Source organism: Motacilla alba, chromosome 2 (assembly GCF_015832195.1).
Source record: "Motacilla alba alba isolate MOTALB_02 chromosome 2, Motacilla_alba_V1.0_pri, whole genome shotgun sequence".
Lineage (NCBI taxonomy): Eukaryota > Metazoa > Chordata > Aves > Passeriformes > Motacillidae > Motacilla > Motacilla alba.
The window spans coordinates 120,393,386-120,410,540 of record NC_052017.1 but is presented as its reverse complement, the minus strand read 5'-3'; the positions used below and the strand labels follow the sequence as shown (position 1 = coordinate 120,410,540).

At 38.4% G+C, this 17,155-nt stretch overlaps 1 protein-coding gene and 1 long non-coding RNA gene across 5 annotated transcripts in view; both read left to right on the top strand.

The window, feature by feature from the left end:
- Nucleotides 1–6,146, top strand: part of JPH1 (junctophilin 1) — an 82,622-nt gene extending 76,476 nt beyond the window's left edge. Inside the window, exons 5-6 of one of the 4 annotated variants that reach the window (XM_038123904.1) lie at nt 3,312–3,407; nt 5,258–6,146. In XM_038123904.1, the coding sequence (XP_037979832.1) occupies nt 3,312–3,392 (81 nt within the window). In that variant the 3' untranslated portion in view covers nt 3,393–3,407; nt 5,258–6,146. Of the gene's footprint in view, nt 1–3,311; nt 3,408–3,513 lie in introns of all 4 variants that reach the window. The other 3 variants (XM_038123895.1, XM_038123877.1, XM_038123886.1) reach the window with 3 other exon arrangements.
- Nucleotides 6,147–10,900: 4,754 nt separating this feature from the next.
- Nucleotides 10,901–16,499, top strand: LOC119695434. The gene is made up of 3 exons (XR_005255207.1): nt 10,901–14,929; nt 15,988–16,089; nt 16,371–16,499. It is a non-coding gene; the product is annotated as an uncharacterized LOC119695434 (long non-coding RNA).
- Nucleotides 16,500–17,155: the final 656 nt, after the last annotated feature.

Below are 17,155 nucleotides of genomic sequence, written 5' to 3'. Positions count from 1 at the left end.
TTCAATTCTCATCTTTTTGTTCACCTTACATCCATTTAGTAAGGGATGTAAATACAATGATGTTTGAAAAATAGATCAGTGTTTGCCTGATCCTAAAAAAAACTCTGAGCAAGAACTTTGTGTTGAATTTAATGAACATTCCTAATGCAATGGAATTACAGGACTAGTGTTTTATTTCCTGTCACTACATTTTAAGAAAATAATTTTCTTTCTTCCCCAAATGGAAACTAATCAAATGGTTGTATTTTGAACTACATAAACATCTAACTTACAAGAAGCGGAAAGGCAAATTCAAGCAGGACTGAAGGTTTTCTACTACAGCTTTTTTAGTGCACCTGTTCTAGTCACTCTAAGACTTCAAACTAATTTTGGCTTTCGCTATTTTAAGCCTTGCGGGACACTAAAGTCTTACTTGTGGTATTTGTGTTAAAGCATTAAATGCTTATTTCATAGGTGTCTCCAAAACAGGTGGTAGTTCATTGCATAATAACTGAGTGCTTCATAAATGTTGTTTGATCATTTTTTAGCGTATCAGGAAATCCTGCTTTGGGCTGAAAGGTATAGTTATCAGAAGGTGAAACATAATGCACATAGCAGGCCAAGGAATATGAGCTTTACTTCTTTGTATAAAGAGATATCGTTATGATATTTCATTATCATAAAGAGATAACATATTTTTCTATGATCTTCATGTGAACTCAACAGCCCAGTTCTTAAGGTGTCACTTGCTTCTGTTTTGTAGATGATTCTTGATTCAGAGCACAGCCCCTGGGGTTTTTAGCTTAATCTATCTAATTTTATTGTGGTGAGATTGAACCTGACTGACAGATGCATCAAAAGAGAAGTCACCTTCCCCTCCAACTAGCTTAATTACCTGAGACTGTGCAGTAACGATACTGAGCTGCCATTAGAGCTGCAGTCCCAATTCGGCAATCTGCAAAAATCTGTCTTGCAGCTACCAGGATGCTGTTTCATGATGTATTTCGGGTAATTAACAAGTTCTTGGCTCCTCTGAAGACACCATAGGTTACAATTTTTTTTTCAGTTGCAATAAGTAAATTTGATTTTCATAGATGTTATTTTCAAATATGCAAAGTTCTAGATGGCCAAATCCTGAAAAATTTTAATGGTACTTGGCAACAATCTTCACAGCTCCTTGCAATTCCTGGTGCAGTATAACTGTAAAATCTTCAGGTGGGATTCCAGCCTATAAAGGAGCCATTGACCTGATTTGAATCACATGCGCAATCCCTGTAAGAATCATAGGATTATGGAGCCATAGAGTGTTTGGCTTAGAAGGGACATCTAAAGACCGTCTGGTTCCAACCCTGTGCCATGGGCAGAGACACCTTCCACTAGACCAGGTTGCTCAAAACCCCATCCAACACTTCCAATCATGGGGCAACCACAGCTTCTCTGGGCAACCTGTTCCGATGCCTAACACCAGAAAGAAAGATGTTGAACCCACATCTTAGTGAAATTAATAGTGTAATCAAACCACACTTCTGTAGAGAGCAAGGCTGCTCACAGTGCTGTGGTAACCATATCTGGAGCTGTGCTTTATTTTATGCCTGGTCTCTGCCCCTGAGTGTCTTTTATGCTTTGGCACATGGTGAGTCACTTCCACTAAAGAGGAAGGAACACGGTTCTACTTCTGTTCGGTGACCTGATGGTTGAAACATACCACTAGTAAGTGGGAGCTTGTTATTCAAAATCACTTTGACTTAGGTGTCATTAAACCTGGTCTTCAATTTCCTGGAGAATATTTTATACATTCCACCATTAAGCAAAATGTGGGTGCTACTGCCAATACCATTACCCCTATGGCATAATTTAATTGGCATTCTGGTAATCTCAGTCACTGTTTGAACTTGAACACATGCTTTTCAGCATGTGAACAGACACCTCTGAGTTGGTGCAAAGGGAACTTGATGGCTGTTATGTATAGAGGTGCTGATGAGGTTTAGGCTTCCCAGAGATTTAAGCAGTGCCTGACATAATGTGTTTTGTGACTTACTCAACATCTGGCCTGCCATCTGAATTGCTGTGTAAAGGCATGTTCTGACTGCAGGTGTTCAATGAGACTGTTTCAGGAGACCGTGTGATATAATAATGACACAAGTACTTTTCCACAGCTTCCCAGTTACACTGTTGCAGCAAATTACTAATAGCAGGTTCTTACACCTTAGCATTCTAGAAATTATATAGCTGATGTTAGCATTATGTAGTCATGAAGCATAATGAACTTCGCCAAGGCATGCCTCATGTGAAAAGTGAAAACACTGTATCATTTCTCATTCAATATATACCTTCTTATGCTAGCCAGTGATTCTTGTGTAGCTCAGAAGATAGTTTTAAGCACAGATATTCTAGTGGGCTTTGTGATTTGTGATTGAGGACAGTATTGTCTAAATGAAAAGTTTCTGCCCACAGTGCAAATGTAAAATAAAAGAGTATTAAAATCTTTGTAAAATCATGTTGTAATAAATATGTTAAGGGCAGAAGAGAATTGAGTATTTTCATCTGTTGGGACATATTTTCAAGTTGATCATTAGAAAGCATCCATTTAAAAAAATAAAAATTGCTAAAAATAACTAAAAACCATTCTCTGGCTTCAGAGAAATACTAAATTGTGTAATGATTTAAACTTTCTAACCAAGTTTAGCTCTAGCTAGGAATGGAAGGAGTTTTTTGACTTTTCGGTTTTTCAGTGCATAGGTCTTTAAGATAAGTGTCTGAGTAAATCAAAACAAGTTTAATTTTGCAGCTGCAAAATGCATTTATGCATTTTAATCTGTAATGGAAACAGGTTTGTTAGTGCAATGGTAAGTAAATTTTCTTTTCCATTTGGGTTATCAAAGAAGTGTATTCTTTTTATAAAGCATCTTTGGTATGTCTGTTTTGAAATGGGTTGGAACAGAAAAAGGAACACTCTGTAAGGATGAAGAGCAGCACTCTGGCTTTCCTAAAGTAGTTCACATTCTTTGTTTTACTTTATTTTAAGTTGACATTGTTTTTGTGTTGATGGGTTTGTTTTCATTTGTTGATGCAGATGTATTTGTCAGGTGGCTTAATCTGAGTGTGATTAGGAGCAGAGAAGTAATGTACTCTCACCTGTATTTATCCAGCTCGTTTTCACACAGGTGATATTTATCTTACCTAATATCAAGGGTAGTGGCTGTGTTTCAGCAGCAGGGTCTGTTTCCTTCAGAGCAAGGAAAAACCTATAGAGATTGTGAAGTCGGGTCTTGTTCATTGCTGTGCCTGTGTGGGAGGTTGCATTAATTCTAATATCTTTATTTTATTTTCAGGGCCCTAACTCAGTCATGATCGCCCTGGTAATGCTGTTGAATATTGGTTTAGCCATTCTTTTTGTCCATTTTCTAACTTGATTGGAATTAGGAAAGGTAAGAAAGGTCTCGCTTTCATATAAAATCACCGTATCCACCCCACCTTAAATAATAAAGATTTAATTTCTTCACTTACTTTTAATGTTCCCCACTTTAATTTTAGCTATGCCTGAATGTGATTCAACATAGTTATTTAATATTGTAACTGTTTTGACCCTTCAGTGAAGTCATGACAACTAGTGGTGTTAGCCCACAGTTCTCTGCAGTTGTGTCATCAGCCTTTTAAATGGCACCTGTCATACTCAGACACAGGGAAGGAGGCTTGGAATTAGGATGGGACGCAAGAGAGATGAAACTTGGAAAATTCAGCCAGGGGCCCAGATCAGTTTCTCTGCTGATGGCTCGTGGCTTTGGGGTCCTCTGAAAGCTGAAGCAAGCAGCCATGTTGGAAAACAAACAAAATAATCTGCTGAAGCAGCCCCGCCAGTGAAGCGCGTTGGCTTGTCCATCTGTTCCAGCAGAGTGTGACTAAAGTGGAAATGTACGGAGCTGCACTTTTTGTTGATGGAAGTTAACAGCTGCCTTACTATTTTACCGTCTGATGTTTTTAGTGGGGAGATGGGAAAACGACTGCCAGAGGAATGTGGTCAGAGGATTCTGTTGCTGTGGAAGTGATTCCAGCGTTCACTCCTATCTCATTAGAAGAAATAGTTAGCAACATCAGTCACCAGTCTTACTCCATTACCTGCTGCTTTTAACATCTCCTGCAGTGTTCTGGGAGATCGAATTTCATTTGCCTGTGCATGATTCTGTTCATTTGTTGTTTATGAAATTTGATGTATAGCCATAAGTAGTGTTTAGTCCAACCTGGAGAAGGCAACCAGTTCTGCCTAGCAGCCGAAGATGAAAATCAAATACATTTTCCTAGTCCAGAGATAAAATTCTCAAATTCATTCTCTTAAACCTGAAGAGTCATTGTGCATGAACGTTCAGTAAATAATACAACATTACTGAAAAAATTAAAGATAGTGCTAACTTCCTTAAAATGCTCAAATACTTATGCAAATACCAAGCAAAATTTTTCATAATAAAAAAAGAAATCTTACATTGGTAGAAGTACATTCTAAACAGGATATAGAATATCAAAATAACCCAAGAAAGGTGAGATAGAGGGTTTGCATGTTGACTTTTTCTTTCTTTTTTTTCTTAATTTTGGTGCTGTGGTAATTGGTGATTTGAATTATTATGTTGCAACACTGAGGTATTTTGACAGCAGTTAAAATAAAGTCTTGTCTGGGTGCACAATAATGCCAATGACAGTTAGCTAATGCTCATAATAAGTAATAACTTTAAAATGCTAGATGTGTGTTGAATACATTCAGGTAGAGCATTTTAAAATGTTAAGTGATTGTTTATCCATTTGATGCCTTCAGTGTCTTTAAAGTCCATTTACAGTTTTACCTCAGCATTAAAAAAGCCTCAAAATTTTTCATTTGGAAAGTTTGTCTTAAGTAGTTTCATAGCCCTTTGTTCAAACAACGTGATCACGTTTCTTTATATGTGCCATTACTGTAATTATTGTACCCTATATTAATGAAATGCATGCTTATTTATTGAAGATATATGGTGTGATCATTTGGCAAGCGAACATTTTAATTTAAAGCTGCGAAAAGCAAAGGGCTTGTATTACAGTTTATTTTATCTCTATTAGAGAATCTTTCATACAGTATAGTTTTTGAACCTGTTTGTAAACTTTCTAAGTTTTTGCATGGTTTAATGGGCAGCATTCTTACAAAAAACATTAGCTATTTTTTGCTGCAGCGTAGTAAAGTACCGTAGGTATGGACTGAATGTTGTGCAGCGAAGCAGCTCCGAGCAGGGCAGTAACACCGTGGTGTTTTTTACAGAAGTATGTTGAGAATCCTGTGTTTTGGCCAGTGTGGATAAAGAAGAAAGCAGAAAGAGAGCAAATGAAAATAAAACTTGTATATTTATTTTTAAAGAAAATAAAACAACAAAGTTTAAATTGTGTTTTAAATTTAGGAAAGTAATTTTTAAATAAGAACAAAATTTTAAAAGTGTGTAAGCATTGAATTAATGGAAGAAATGTTCCATCCCACTGTTAAATCACCCCCTGTCTCCTTATGTGGAGAGGTAATTTTGTAACTGACATATTTAATTCCTATTAAATGTTTATTTAAAATACTTTATGCTCTGGAAATAATGGGTAACAAAGCTTATGAAAAATGTTTATAAATTTAAGTAAGCATGTTAGTACCATTTATAAATATGTATGATTTATAAGCTTTTTTAAAACAAAGCTCAAACAAATTGTTGGTATTTTTCTAAAACGTGCACAGTTGTATTTTACATGAAAGGCTATTTATAATTGGTTGTTATACTGTACACTACATTTTGGACAGCACAATGAAGCCTGCCAATGTACTTAAAAACGTCATTTTGTCTATTTAAAGTTTCTTGCTGTCAAAGAATGAACTCTTTATCTATGAGTTTCTCTATTTATAATTCTTGACCCAAAATGTACAATGTACAGTTTTCACAACTGTATTTGCTCTAATAAAAATAAGTTGGTTATTAATAGAGTTTCAGACTACTTTTTCCTGTTTATGAATTACTTTGTTCACTCTTTGGAAGCAATTTTTTCTAACAAATCAAATAAACAGGAGTGAAGCAGGAAAATGGGTGAAATTCTAGTCCCTTTGATATAATTGTGAGTTACTGTTTTCAACAAAAGTGATTCTGGGAAACAATTAAAAATAAATTTTAAAAAGTCAAGCTTCCCTTTGTGTCTTCTTTTATCTTCCAATACAGGATTTTGTGTCTTTATAAATGTAGTATCTCAAATACACTCCCACTACAAGATGGTTGATCAAATTTGTTTTGATTTGTGAGTGACTTAACAGCTGCTCTTGTAGGGGAATTAATTTTTTTGGGCCTCACTGCTCCTCAGGATCTGCATAGGCTCAAAATTAACATGAAGTTTGTGAGCCAATATTTACACAGAGAAAATTTGCCCTTTGTCTTAAAACCACAAAATTTGCTGAATCAGCTGCAAATTTTATTTTCCATGATTCCAGTTCATACTAGTAGCCAGCTGTACTGAAATCCTAATGTTTAGTTGAAGAGGAGAGCAATTTTTATTAGTAGTTCCTATTTAATGGAAATATATTTTTAGGAATTAAACATTACTGTCTCGTTTTATTTAAAGTAATTCTACAAGCATGAAGCTTACCTTTAAGAAATTTTATTTTCTGCAGAATACCTGTTCCCTAAAGAAAATATTTGGCTCTTTAAGGACCATAGAGAAAAATGCATTCTCAAGAAAAATGAACAGAAATAACTTTAATGCCAAAAAATTTTCAAGTCAACTTCAGTGAGATGATTCTTCTCTGGCATTTGTGATCCACAGTATATATGTTCAGAAATGAAAGTAAAGTGTCCATGAACTATTTCTTAAGGTGTATAAACGTAATACTATACTCAGGCATATAAAAATCTGAACAGCAACAAGCAAAAGATGTGCACAGAAATAGAAGAAGAAAGTTCTCATAATTTTTAAGTCATTTCCCATCTGAGATGTTTATACCAGTGGTTTATATTACAAATGCTGTTACATGGTCACGCGTCTGCTGTACCTAAAGAAAACAAACTCATGGGCACACAGCAGAACTTAATGCTTCAGCATTTGCTCCAGCATGAAAAATTTCACCCCACTTCCAGCAAGGAAAGCTTTTCTCAGGCAAAGTAGTTTCTCCTCGCACAGGTGTGTGTTTGCCCACAGGTGCCAGTAAGTAGTGAGCTCTGTCACCCTCGAATCTGAGGCCTGGCTTCTTGGACAGCTCCATTTATCCGGTTAAACCATATGTACAGTGTACACAGACAGCAAGTGAGCAAGGGTGAGGTGCTGTAGGCTGAAGAAAAAAAGAGAATCTGTCATAGCTTTTGAGGCCTTTCTTAGTGTGTGTGTGTGTGTGTGTGTGTGTGTGTGTGTGTGTATATGTATTAGTTTGCCTTTCCATCAGAAAAGCAATAAGGAGCATGAAGAGTTCCAGAGGAATTGGAGGAATTGCTGACATTTTCTTTCCGAAAGGAGGGGTTCCCTTTGAAAGTAAAAATTTTGAGACATGGTTACAATTTGCCTTTCAGCTACAGACGTACGTTTTAAAAATCATAAATACAGCCTAGGGCTGACTTTAAAGAAGTCAACACCTCTTTATGAAAGTCAAATTAAAAACCTTGAAATATTTATTTACATAACTTTTAATGATGTTCTGTGATTACATATTTATTAAAAACTCTGTTAAGATACACAATATGAAAAGATTCTGACAATAACATAGATGCAAGGATAAAAGCCTGGAGAATTCAGCACATGCTGAGCCTTACTAACAGTCTTAGTTGTTATTAATAAAACATGGTTGTGAATTGTATCTGAATGGTTTTACTCATAGCTCATTTGAACTGTTTAGTCAGGGTAGACAGTTCTACAGGCCATTCTCCTATGGAAATGTAATTCAGTAAACAAAGTAAATTAAGAGAAGGGAGATTAAATAAGCCTTTCAAATTAAGTAGTCTTCTCTTTCTCTCATTTAATATTCACAGAAACAGGCAAAAATAGAAATTATGTTAAGTCTGAGCAAGAAGCTGTGTATGCTAGCATGCTGTAGCTGAGCCGTCTACAGTATATCTGTCTCCGGTTTTTCCTACTCCACACAGAAACTGCAAACTAAGAAACATTACACCTCCCATCATTGTAGGAGGTAAATACAATTTCCATACTCAACATTTTTAAGAAAAACAGTCTATAATGTCTGTGGCTATAAACTAGAAGGAAAAAGCCACTTCCTGTATCTGAACAGTTTGTGTTGTGACCGTGACTGTAACAGCAGAAGAAATTCCTCACCCCCTAAAACCAATAGCAAAAATAAAGCTGGTAGCAGAATTTGATAACAATCTTTCATGTTTCTTCCTTTTATTTGCTACAAAGAGGGGATGGGGGGAGAACAGGGAACAGACAGATTTTTTAACCTGATAATCTAAATTTCATCATGCCAGTATGTGCTTACTTCAGCTAATGCTTTTCACAATCTGTTGGGACTGGTTATCTCGGAGATTTTAGGTACAAACTGGCATGATATATAGAATGTCATTTTTTCAAGATGGTTTTGAGTTTTTCTCAGTAATGAAAAAAAAAAACATTATTTCCCTTACCACCAGAAAAAATGGGTTTGGTGGTACTTTCACTGTGCCATTACTGTTTTTCTAATTATCTTCTGTCCTTAGTTCTGACAAATTCAACTTAATCTGCATGTGGACATTGCCCCAAGACTTCAGCCCCTCGCTCCAGAAACTTGTGTTTTCTGTGGGCCACTTGTTCAGTGTTTTTAGCTCTCTGTGGCTGTGGAGCCCATCTCTCCTGCAGTTTGCCCCACAGCAAACTGCACGTGTCATATCACAGTTTCCATTGGGTCCATTCTCTGCGTACTGTCGGCACTGCTTTATGCAACTGTATTATAATTTAAAATCTGCTTTCATTGTCTCCAATGTCAGGACAGTGATTTAAATACAGTGTGTGGGAACTGAAATGAAAAATACTGAAAGTGATGTCATACATAGAGATTTCTGATGGCTCTTCGGAATTTGCAGAAACCAGGGTAATGCTGACATTATTAGGAAAAAAAAATCTGGTATCAGCTGGGTTAGGAACTCCTCTACAAATTCCCACAGTAAGATTGGGAAAAAGATTGGCCATGCAGCTGAAGCTGATTCTTAAATCAGAAGAGCAAGGAGTCTGTAATTTCCTGGGATGGTGCAGTAGGATGATTTCTGGACCTGATACAGATATATGTGGATTGCTAGACAGAATAAAACACATCCTGTGTTGGAAATCTGGGGTTGTTCTCCTGCCTGAGCTTACATATGTCTTCCTCCATGTCTTATACTGATTAATCAAGCAGCTCTGCAGAAGTTGGATCACATATATTTAGACAAGGACTAGATTGTACGTTCATAAGTGCCTTCAATACTAATTAAGTAAAGAGCAATAAATGATAGGTGAATCATAGACTTTAAGGCATGAGCTTTGAGCTCTGCGTTTTTTAATGTTGATTTCTTCAAACTGGAAGAAAATACAGAATACAGTCAAAGTGTAGAATTTCAGATGTTGTCTTTTACAATAATAGGTATGTTAATCCACAACAGTACCTGAATTCCTTTAGATAATACCTTAATTTGAGAAAGAAATGTGTCTTTCTCAACTTTACTGAACAGTCTGGTTCATTTAATAGCAGCTTGACGGAGACATTGTATTAGACTACAAAACACAGATACTGACCAAGAGTTTTGAGAAAGGCTGCCTATATTTGATGCTTTAAGTTCTAACTTTCATATTTCTCAGATTCTGTGCTGCCTAGGTGTGTAGCTCTGAGCTTCATATTAAGTGTCAGTAAGCTCTCTTGCCAGGGTAGTTAGACAAAATAATCCTTTTCCAGCTTGAGACCAAGGACAGCCCTTATGAGCTTCAGGTACAAAAGTATAAACCACAAAGAATTAAGGGGAGCCAACAAGGATGGGACTTCATAACCTGGAGCTGTAATTGGACAAGTAACCCCAATATGTAAATGGACCAGAATTTATAAAAGTGTGAGACCTTTAGACTGGTTGTCCATTTTGTGACTGGTTTGGGTCCATCTTGGGTGTAGCCCTGGCTGGGCTCTTGTACTGCCCAAGGTGGATCCATTGAGGCCTCCTAATAAATACCTACTTTATTCTTTAAGTCCGTCTAGACTCTGTTCTAGGTCAGCCTTCTCAAGGTATCATATTTACATTTCTTCATCTACACCTGATGATCTAAATTTAAACATTTCCCAACTTCTGAACACCCCATGGTTAGTATTCAGAGATATTTTGAGAAGAGGAAAAGGGGGAAGTCAGATATTAGACTGAAAACTGCAGTCTATGAAAATGTTAAATCTGGCCTACAAAATGTGCCAAAAGTTGATTTAGATTTGGATTTTGAATCAGTCATTGGAGCTACAGGCTCTGATTTTGGTATTTCAGTCAGAATCCAAATCTGGATCTGATTCCAAAGGCATACAAGTGAAATACTTGAACCAGGAGTGCTATTAAGGAAGGGGCTGGAGGGAGAGGGAGTTACTTAAAATCAAGCTGCTGTAACTTTGGGTTAATTAAACCATTACATTCTGTACTTTTGGAACAGTGTCATTAACTTTATTTAACATAGCAATTTTACTATATTCAGGACATGTTCCACAGAATACCTCAGAAGCATCATCATTCACGGTAATGGTGCTTAATTACTTACCCAGTTTTAGTGCAGAGTACTTTTATCATGTAATACCACCAAGTCTTCAAAAATATCGTAAACTGCCTTCCATTTGGTTATGACAGCTCAGTTCTAGATTTTGTTTAGGCCGCTGACGAGAAAGTCACTGAAGGATGGGATCGGCTACCATGGAAACAGTGAAGACAGAAGAGTACCAGCAGCATTTCACAGGGGCTAGGACTAAAAAAGACATTCTGCAAAGGGAAAGTAATTGAAAGACATTTACATCACAGCGGATGGCTTCCGTGCATTCCTGCCATTCCAAGACAACACATTCCTGGCATAGGCTGCAACAAGCCTCCACATGCACTAATGATGTACAGCAGAACAGGCATTGTCAGAAAGATTGGAAATTTATCTTTAGGGACAAGGAGGTACAGACATGTTGAAATCTAAAGCAGAAGAAAAGAGGAAAGCATGGGGGAAAGGAAGAAAGGGGAAAGGAGAAGCTATGAGGAACCTATATTTGATAAAAGGAAGGGGAAGAGATTGTTTATAAGGAAAAAATGCTAAGGAAATCGAAAATATTGGACCCAGAAGAAAGTGGCATTTGCTAGATGGGAATATGAATGGGATAGAAGACTGAGAAGTCACCATAGTCACCATCCTCAGCACTCAAACAGCTGCTCTAGAAAGCTGCTTTCCAAGCCCACGGGGATTAAGAAAAAAACAGATGGACTTAAATTGCATGAAAATTGTGATCCAAGTTAGCCATTAAGAAAAATTCTCTAATTATAATATCTTTGAATTACATTACCACAGGAATGAGAATATTTATTTAATGTTTACTCTCAACAAGATTACAGATTGAAAGATTGCTGAATGTCCATTAATGGCCTGTTTTCTGTGATTCTATGATCATTATTATGGAATGTGAAAATTAGACAGAGGTGTGGTGGGAAGGAACTGGGGGACAAGAGAATGAGTTGTTCTTTGCTTACAGAAGAAACTTAAATGATAGTGTACTGCAGGAATAATGTAGGAGGATGTTTGGACAAGGCAGATGGGAGGAACAAGAAAACGTGAGCCATGGAAAGTGAAGAAAAGTGTCAGGGTTGACAGAAGGCACGTGAGAGCAAAGGGAATAAATGAGCAAAGCCCACAAATGCAGGGTTGAAATGCAGGAAGGAATACAGGTGGGAAGTGGGCTGGAAAGCCTTAGGCAGTCCTGCAAGAACAGCACACTGAAGCAACAGCAAAAACACCTTAGGAGACAAAGGCATAAAGCAACATCAAGGAAGCATCAGGTGTTCAGCAACACCACAGGTGTCCATCTTTGTCATTTGCTCAGCTGAAGATACTCAGTGGACTTTGATACAATTTTTAAATTGTGGGAATAATTGAAGTTATCAGGAAGCCTCCTTTTAATAATTAAATATTCAGGGAAACATCTGTGTCCAAAATCTGCAAAAAAACAGCAGCTTGCTGTTACAGCAGGCTGGCTTGAGTTCCACTGAAAAGAGATAGTTATGCAGACATGGTAGCAGTGCATTTTATTAACTCCTTGTGTAAAATTTCTCCAAGAAGAGTGCTTTATACAATGGGAGTTTCCTGCTCTTCATAAAGATGTGATAAAGCAAACAAACAAGAGATTTAACTGCTGCATAATCATACTAGCTATTTGAAAAGAACCTTAATGCAAATCTGCAGGTTTATGTCTCCGAACATCTCAGACTTCAGTGATCTCAGACCACAGAAATGTTGTTGGTATTTACAGTGATTCGCTGCTGTACCAAATGTTGCATATGCTCCATAGACTATGGTGTTGTGAGTCACACAAATTACGTAACATTTGGAAATACATTCAGTCATCTGCTTGCTACAGAAATATTGCTAACAGATTCTTCACTCTCTTTTATCTCTACAGTCTTTATCACCCTTGTTAAATGTTATTTTCATGCAGCTTCCTCAAGGGGAGATGACTCAGTGAGAGAGTAAACTATAATGCTCCATTGACACCAATGGCCATATGTGCTGGTAATCAGGTGCTGCCCTCCCCTCCTCCTTGGGTAGTTGCATTGCTAGCAGTTGCATTGGGGTTTAATTGTATCCGGAATGCTGTTCCTTACTACATGCTAGTGCAAATGTCACCAGGAACAGGGTGAGAACTGATTGTGCCAGTGAAAGGCACAATCAGTAATGCAGCCCTCCTTCCAAACAAATAACAGTTCTCCAAAGCATCAGCATTGCCTCCTGACCACACACCTTTTGGCCTGCCTCCTGCCTGACCATGCTGAGAGGAAAAATGGGCTTTTCCCTAAAGGTGAACAAATGTAGAGTCAAGGACAAATTTTAGCCACAGACCCCTTCCAGTAAACCAGACTTCACTCAGTCTCTTCTGATTACCTGAGTGCTAATTAGTTTATGCCAGGTCCTCAAAAGTCTGTGTGGGCACTTGCACACCTTTGAGGATTCATGGCTTCATCCAAGTCCCACCTCCTCCATGCAAGGTGGGGGTGGAATGGCAGGGCGTTGGAGTTTGTTGGGGTTTTTGCATACACACACATGCATGCACTTGTTGTCTGGTGTCCATCCTTCTCAGGCAACAAAAAACAGCAGTTCTACTGTTTTCTGACAGTAATTGGTCATTTCTCCCCATGAAGCAGCCTGAAGGCAGCAGAGACATTTCAGAGATTCAGCGTAGACATGTGAACTTCATCCTTTGCCCTGGAGACTGAGCACTTCTGTAGTCCATTGCTGCCAAATAGGCATAAAAATACAGGATGCATAGAGCATATGGACAGCTGTAAAGTTTACCGTTAATGCTTCTGGCCACTTGTACAAACATTTTTTAAATTATTTTAAGCATCAGGGCAGGTTTTTTGGTTGCATAAATTTCAGGTCTTCAGTGATTGGCATAAAAAATGTCAATCACAGGCTTTGGCTGCCAGAAATAGGGACTGCTAAGTGTTCAGATAGGTGAGATGTCATCTTGTGAAGAAAAAAAAGCAGAAAGAAAAATATTTTCAATTCACCTCATGACTAGTAGCTAATTGGCTGACATTTCAAAACCCTGTGTTCACACATCTCACATTCTTCACACTAAATGAGAGAGACTGGAAACACTGAAGAAAATGTATTTTCAGGCATAGGAAGAAGCATCACTTGAATTCATTTTGGATGGAAATGAAAAGTGCTTTTTGGTCATATTTATGAGTGCAAGAACCTCAAAGCCCATTTGTGTACAGCAGTATTATGTACACAGGGGCCAAACCTGCGTCTCAAGGCCGGCGAGACGGGCTGCACACAAACACCCTACTGAGGACACCCTCTGTGTGGGCACAAGGCTTCTTTCAGTTCACTCTGTGGACAGCATTCCAGCTGCCAGCCAGCTGTAAGTGCAAGCTTTAGGGCAGGGGACTGGTGATGTGACCTACAGCTGGGAAGCTGGAGCACCCTGGGCTGCGGCAGGGTGCCTCCACTTGCCCCAGCAGCCCTGGGTCTGGAGCACTGCCTGTGTCCTGGAGAGGGCAGTGGTGAATGATGATGCCGACAGGAGACCTGCACACGTGCCTGGCTCCTACAGCCCCCCTGAGCTCGGTGTTTGCAGCGTGCCATTAGTGGCTTGAATGTCACAGTCAGAACCAGTTGTTGCATCTAGGCACCTACAGGGTATTTTCAGTATTCCAGATATGCCTCTGTCAAAGCCCTCTTGAACTATTGTGAAAAGACTGGTGGCAGAGTAAAATAAATTGGAAAGAGAGCATAAAAAGTTGCCACTTGGAAGACAAAAACAGAAACAAGAGGCGCTTCCGTCCTTACAGTTCGTGCACGTGACTCAGGAATAAGGCTGGCAGCCAAAACTGCCTGATTGTGCCTATCAAATGTCCCTGTGTTGGGAGGGAATGTCCTGAGGAGCTGGCTGGCCACTGACATTTGGAAAATGAATGAATTGTGCTTGCCAGGTGCTTGAGAACAACATTTGGCATGAAATAGCTGGCATGACATGACTTTGCAGGCAGTGTTTTATTTCCTATTCTTCTAGACCTTCCCTTTTGTATCAAGGGACTAAGCAGGAACCCATTTCAGAGGGCATCACATATTCCAAGGGGATGGTTACAGATATATTTGCAATATAATAATTTTGTTAAGATATTTAACTAGAGTAGGATTGCATTTGGGATAATATCCCAAATAATAACAGCAGTGGAGACCTGAAATGGATCTGGAGTGCATGCTGTGGAGACACTGGGAAAATCTGGGAAAAGTCAAGGTAAGAAAATGTGAAAATAAATCTGTTATTTCCAGAATTTATGAAAAAGGAGAACGAATTTTGCAGACCTGAGATACCACTGTTGTTTATAGACATGCTTTAACTAGGAACAGGTAAGCCCTGCTCTCTGCCATCCTTACCTTTTCCCTTCTGTGTTTTCTTCATTTGTTTTTTTTTTTTAATGCCACTCCAACTAAGTTTAATACTTACCATAGCAAAGGTAATCGTCATCAAGCATAGATGAGACTCCAGAACAACCCTTGAATCCTTATTGGTCTGTGTGTCTTATAGAAGACACTTTGTTCCTGGAAGCCACAGGTGCTGCTCATGGCACATCTACAGTAGACAGACCATTTTAACCTACCTTTGTTGCATTACTCAAGCCACATAAGGTAGAAAGTTTATATACTAATTCAGTGGTAATGGTGATTAATCTGTGTCTTTTATAAACTGTAGGAAATCCAATGGCAATTAACAAAGTTGCTTTATAGCTGGAGAGGAGCTCTTATAAATTGATTTGCTTTCTTACAAGCAAAACTACTTGGTTTGAAAGAATCTTGACTGGCAACTTTAGATGAATGATGCAGGTAGAAAAGCCAGGACAGAAACATGAGCTACCTATTTCCTCCTGACATGCTAAGGTCTGCCTGTCTCACCTGAGTTTTTCCATATTCTTCAGAGATTCACACAATTTGGCCCTTTGGTCTTTAAAACAAAGGAGAATCAGCAATCCAAATCGTAGCATTTCATTAATGGACATGTAAGAGTTTACACTGATTTTCCTTTTTAATGCTGAGAAGCAATTTTAAGTCAGGACATGGGTACAAAATGTGCTGCACTGTCACAGCTCCAAAGAGAGGCAGCAGAAGGATTCGATAGTGAACATTCACATAATTCAGTCCAGGAGACTTCAAAGGTCTAAATTGTCATCCTGCTTTCAAATTAGTGATTTAAAATTTACAAATGGTAGTCTTAACCTTAGCCTTTCCTTCTTCTCCCTCTGGCTAACCGGTAAATCTCTGATATTTACTAAAATATCTGTTTACTGTTTGTTCAAGGACAGAGAGATGCTGCATGTTGTTTCTCTTTGGCTTCACGTACACAGTTCTTGCAAGGATTGTATGACTTCAAAATGAGTACCACCCACTGGAAAAGTTCAGGTATACCAACACATTAGCTGATTTACCTTCTCCCACTGACAACTTTACTGTTTTCACCAGGAAGAATAGGAAATGTAGGAAGCTTTTCTACCATGTAAACAAAATCAGAATACCATGAGCACATAAATAATTACTTGGAATCTAATAAAAAAGATGGGTGATGATTTATTACGTTAATTTAATTGCATTAAGGATGTAATTAACATGTGCCTAATTATAGAGTTACTGTTACGAGTTAATAAATAAACATTCATCCAAATGCAGGAATGCTGTCTTTTCAGGAGGAAGGAACATTTCCAGGACAATCTTCAGCTTCTTCTCAATCAAGATGAAACAATGAAGTAAAATTAATCTTTCTTTTTTTTCTTTTTTTTACCACCGTTGTAAAATAAATCCTTAATAAATCTGCATGTAAATATTCAGCAAAATTCAATTAAAGCGTTGCAGAACCCAAGACTCTGGGCATATCACTGAATTTTTAGGGTTGGAGAGAATCTATAGAGGTCAACTAGTCCAACCCCCCTGCCAAGGCAGGGTTACCTAAAACAGGTGATACAGAAACGGGTCCAGATGGGTTTTGAATGTTTCCAGACAGGGAGATTCCACAACTTCCCTGAGCAGCCTGTTCTGGTGCTCTGCCACACTCAGTGTAAAGAAGTTCTCCCTCATTGAGGTGAAATTCTTGCATTTTAGTTTATGCCCATTGCTCCTCATCCTGTCTCTGGGCACCACTGACAAGAGTCTGACACTATCCTCTTCTCACCCACCTTTCAGGTATTTATATGTACTGATGAGATCCCCTCTCAGGCTTCTCTTCTCCAGACTAAGCAGGCCCAGCTCCTGCAGGCTCTCCTCATAAGAGAGATGCTCCAGCCTCCTTTTGGCCTCGGCTGAGGAGCTCATACACTGTGGTAAATTTTGGGATGTTCATCCTTGGCATAGAAACTGAAGCCATTCTGCTAACAAATTTGAGACAGCAGTTGCAAAGGGACCTGCACTTCACTGGAAGGAGAGAGATGTGAGCTTTTATGTCACCTGTGCCAGACCTGCAGTAATTGGTAGTCAA